The sequence below is a fragment of the Galeopterus variegatus genome, unplaced genomic scaffold (assembly GCF_000696425.1).
Source record: "Galeopterus variegatus unplaced genomic scaffold, G_variegatus-3.0.2 Scaffold6475, whole genome shotgun sequence".
In the NCBI taxonomy this organism is placed as follows: Eukaryota; Metazoa; Chordata; class Mammalia; order Dermoptera; family Cynocephalidae; genus Galeopterus; species Galeopterus variegatus.
In genome coordinates this window covers 114,748-119,882 of record NW_007732586.1, presented here as the reverse complement: position 1 = coordinate 119,882, position 5,135 = coordinate 114,748, and the positions used below count along the sequence as shown (strand labels likewise).

General features: G+C 40.8%; 1 protein-coding gene across 1 annotated transcript in view; it reads right to left on the bottom strand.

The window, feature by feature from the left end:
* Positions 1–5,135, bottom strand: part of LOC103606317 (cytochrome P450 3A21-like) — a 36,070-nt gene that overhangs the window by 7,375 nt on the left and 23,560 nt on the right. The window contains exon 11 of the mRNA XM_008590934.1: positions 1,585–1,811. Within this exon, the coding sequence (XP_008589156.1) occupies positions 1,585–1,811 (227 nt within the window). The remainder of the gene's footprint in view (positions 1–1,584; positions 1,812–5,135) is intronic.

Here is a 5,135-nt window from a genome sequence, read left to right as displayed (position 1 = left end):
TTCCTTGAAGGTCAGACCCATGTTTTACTCAAATTTGATTCTTTAATATTTGATTATATTAAGAGAAAATGTTCATTTGGGGAAAGTGATAATGGGTTTGTGATTATGTGTTTTTCAAGGAGTCTTATATTTTGGAGAACATTTTGAAATATTTACAGGTGATGTGCTTTAAAATAATGTAAGAGTTGGGGGAGGGCGATGGTGTGCGGATGGGGTGGCTGACATGGTTGATGGTTGTGGGGGCCAGTGCTGGGCACTCGGAGGGGCATTAAAAGTATTTTCCAGACTGTGTCTAGAGAATATACTTGCAGAACTGTCAAACATTCTCCATAATCGGCACTTGTTTAACATTTAAATTTCTCACTGCATGGCCCGGTCCCTGACACGTACAAGCACACATACTAACACTTCCATGCCCGAATCAATCATAGAGAAGTACAGCGTGAATGGTGATTTTATGTTCATGATGTTGCAAGAGGTGGGAGTGCTGAGCTTACAGAAGTCTCCTGGTTCGGAAAATGGAAGACCCGGTCAACTCTGATTTACTCTATCAAGTACTATGTGTAGCCTCTATGCTAATGCTAGGGACACCACAGCCAAAACACAAGGTCCTGCCACCAGGGACCTTATAATTAGGGGCTGATAAAAAGCTAGGTCCCAGGCTTCCTGATGCTCCAGCCAGTACCCTAAAAACTTGACAATAAATTTTGTTAACCAATAAAATAATTGGAAAACATCAACTACTTCCAGAGTACAAACTGTGCCCAAAGCCTGATATTTGGCTCTTAATTCCCAGAATAGCATTGTCAAGACACCTGTCAGGAGGAATGTCTCATAGGTCTAGAGGGTAGATGCCTTTGCTATGGATTGTCACCAGCTGCTGGGAGCTGGCACAGGGATACAGCCACTGACACAATCAAGAGGACCTGCACTCTCCCCTGTCCTCACTGTGGCTGCCTAAACCATCAGGAGGAGGCCTCAGCCTGCACTTTTATAATTATGCAAGAGGAAACAGCAACCAATGTTTTAAAAATAGAATGTAAAAACATTTCCTAAAATTGACTGCAAATTCGGAGAACTAAGGGAACAGCAGAGAAAAACTGGAAGGAATAAAAAGCCTATACACCTAAGATAGTACTTAAGTAAATTATGGCACATGCATACACTTTCCAAATGTATATATCTCATCTATACCTACATATCATACATATATATACTAGCATAAGATAGTTTGTAGTGTACTGTTAAACAAAGTAAGCAGCAGTTCAAAACCAAATAAAATATCATATCATTCTACGGTTTAAAAATCTGTATATGCATATAAAAACATAAGGACGTACATTACATTATTAATATAGCTTATCTTTAGGTATTGGAATGGTGGATGCCTATCGTTTTCTTTTTTCTAGTCTACATTTTTCAAAGTTGTGATACTTATCACTTTTGTAATAAAAAGTTCTAAATATAAAAAGACTTACAAGCAAATAATTGCACAATAACATGTCTGTGATCTGCTCTAAGATTGGTCAGAATGTGCTGGAACCAGCCTGGTGTGGGGGAGCTGCATTTTCCAGGGGCTCGTACCTTTCAGGACGGAACTCCTCAGGCTCTGTCCAGTACTTGGGGTCCCGGTGAAGAGCAAAGACTGGTATCATGACCACTACCCCTTTGGGAATGAACACCCCACTGACTTCCACATCTTTCTTACAGAGCCTCTCAAGTCTGCCAGCAATTGGGAATAATCTGAGAGATTCATTCACCACCATGTCAAGATACTCCATCTGTACCAGGGTGTCATAGGTGGCAGGTGCCTGGGAAGAAAGGAGCAGATATTAATAAGTTGAAGTTTGGAATTAACTCTCAAATCATTTTATGTAGTACTACTGAACAGTTAGGAGCTCCGTAGAATAAGTCATATTGGTATAAGGACCTCAGCATTTATAGGACATTTTAATAACTATCATGTCCTTTGATATGCTCAACAGCCCATTGAGATGTATGGAGTAGTTATAAATATGGGAGACCTTTGAACAGTCTTCTACCAGGGCCTGAAATCCTTAGCACTAGCACGTGCTGCTTTTTCTTTCTCAGATAAACAAATATGACCCAAAGATTATGAACATGACTCTCAAGTAGACTATGCCAAAGTCACTGTCCCCTTTCAAAAGAGAATCAACATGTCTATACCAAAGAAAGTGAACATGAGAAACAGAGAAAGTTTCCTATTCCACATATGGCTTTTTAGTTAAAAAAAAAAATCCTCATTGCTAATTCTTTCTAATTTTTATGTATATAAAAACAAAAAAATTGGAAAGAAACACTATATTGTATGAAAACTCTACAAATAATTTAGGGAGAAACTAGTTCCTTTCTATCCCAAATATAACAAAAGAAGGTTACAATTGGATGCTCCTAGGACACACAATTTCAGTTCTAGTAAAATGAAAGAAAAAGAGGATAGGAAACCTCCACTCAGCCCTAGCCTCCTTTGCTGGAACAATCTCCCAGTTGTTGCTTCAGGGTTTGATTGTAAGCTCTGAGGAGAATCCCTTTGTGTTCACCTCAAGCCAAACCAGCCATGCCAGCCCAACAGGCTGGGTCTCTTCACAGCCCAAAGGATCTCAGTTAGAGCAGAGATCTGAAAGCAGTATAGGCAATGCATGGCTACCAGTTGGTGTTATATTGGAGGCAAAATCGTAGAGGTTATGAGTTTGGCTTAGGAGCCAGAGAACCTGATCCGTTTCTTGGCTTCTTCACCACCAACTATATGACTGGCCTATGAGAGATGTGTGGAGCAGATCTGAGTCTGCCTGCCCATCTCAGCCAAGGCCAGCCTTGATCAGACAACAGGAGACCAGGGCAAGAAGTCCAGGCAACAGCAACAGAGCTAACTATCCAGACACTTGAGCCATAAATGCCTATTGTTAGATGCCCCTGCAGTTTTGAGGATCTTTTTTACTTGGTATTATTATGGTAACAGATGTAGAGTGAAATTCCCTACTCCCAGGAAAAATTTAACTTATTCTAGCTAAAATATACTTTGAGGGCTGACCCCGTGGCTCACTCGGGAGAGTGTGGTGCTCGGAGTGCAGCGGCGCTCCCGCCGCAGGTTTGGATCCTATATAAGGATGGCCGGTGCACTCACTGGCTGAGTGCAGTGCAGGTTACACCAAGCGAAGGGTTATGATCCCCTTACCGGTCACAAGAAAAAAATAAAAATAAAATATACTTTGTGAAACTGGTACACCAGGACCAGCACTGTCTTACAGAGATCTTACACTTCTGTGAGTAGCATCCATTACTAACGTTTCTCCCTTTGTTTTTCTCTTCACATCCTTCCTAAATAGTGCCAGTGAAAGAATCAATGCTTACACATTTTGCAAAAACTCTAATAGGATGTGATGAATAGGCATTATTGTTGAGGCTTCACCTCGTCCTTTCTTCTCCAGCTATCATCCACTCACCTTGTTGGGCAACGTTGCATCAATCTCCTCCTGCAATTTCTGCTGGACGTCAGGGTGAGTGGCCAATAAATACATAATGAAGGAAAGAGTGCTGCTAGTGGTCTCATAGCCAGCCAAAATGAAAATAATTGATTGGGCCACAAGCTCCAGATCAGACAAAACTAAAGGAGAGGAAAAGATATTTTAGGTAAAGCAGGTCAATGAAAAACATTGCAGTTTAGATGAAGAGAAACCCAAATGAAGCTCCCAAATCCATTTGGAAAAAATGGAAGAACTATGCAGAGTCACACCAGGAATGGTTCTCACTCTGATGTCTACTTTACAGAGCCAGAAAAAGGCAAAATTGCTTTAATTCAGTTCCCCCAAGGTATATACAATTCTTGCCCATCTACTCAAGATGCTAGCCTCACAATCAACATAGCTGAGTAATTCCAAGAGTAGCATTTCTGTCTAACATACACAGTATTCCTAGTATGCCCCTTAGATGATAGTAAAAGTATTTTAGGCACAAGTAAAATATGGGGTAGCATCATGCCCCAGGAATAATTTAAATTATTCTAACTAAAATACAGCTTGAAAAACTTTGAGAGAGCTTGAAATACTACGGCTTAAGTGTAAGCAACATTAAAGAGTCTTTCATCTGAACATGTTAGAAGGAAATTAAGGAAACAATATCGGGCTACAGATAAACTCTTGCTACTCAAAGTATGGCCCATACACAAGCAGCATCAGCAGCCTCCGGCAGCTTAATATAAATGGAGAATCTCAAACCCCAACTTAGAACTACCAAATCAAAATCTGAACTTTCACAAGATGTGGTGATTAGTGTGCACAACCTAGCATGAGAAGCATGGGCTACACCTTTGAGAAGCATTGGGTAATAGAAGTCTGAAATACAAATCTCAGCATGACAGAAATTTTGTCTGTAGAATATATGAATATCTAGAAGAATGATGAACTTTAGTCTAATGAATGGCATGAAAACTGCAGAAGAAAGAATAAGTGTGTAGAAGGGCATTGGCCAGCATAAAATACAGAAAATAGCATCCAGTCAGTCAAATTTGCAATACTTATTCAATCATGGCCTGAATGTCATGTCCCTTCGTACATGCCCCCTCTCTTTGCCCTACTTTATGCTCACAAAACAGCCCTATGATTATAAGTTGGCCTCTCTCTTGATTTTTTTCCTGAGAGATGCTAAGCATGGTCAGGAACTGGTCTGTTTGATTGGGACTGAATTAGGACTTTGAGATACCTAGAACACTGAAATAAACATGTTGCCCACCCAACCACGTAATTCAGAACTAAAAACAATCTGCAATGAGTGTGAGAAAGATCTGCTGGGTTCTGATCTACCAGTGATGACTTCTGTCATGCTGTTCTGGGCAAATTCAACTATCAAATTCCTTCTCCCACTAGTCACATGCCAAGTGCTCAATACCTCTATGTGTCTACTGGTTACTGTATTGAGCAGTGAAATTATTGACTATTTTCTTCAATGCAGAAAGTTGTATTGTACTACAGACAGATACATAGATAGGACACTGCTTCAAAAAATATGGAAAAATAGGGCCGGCCCGGTGGTGCACTGCTACAGTGCGCTGCTTGGGAGCGCGGCGGCGCTCCCGCCGAGGGTTCGGATCCCACATACAGACCGGTTCCCGCTCACTG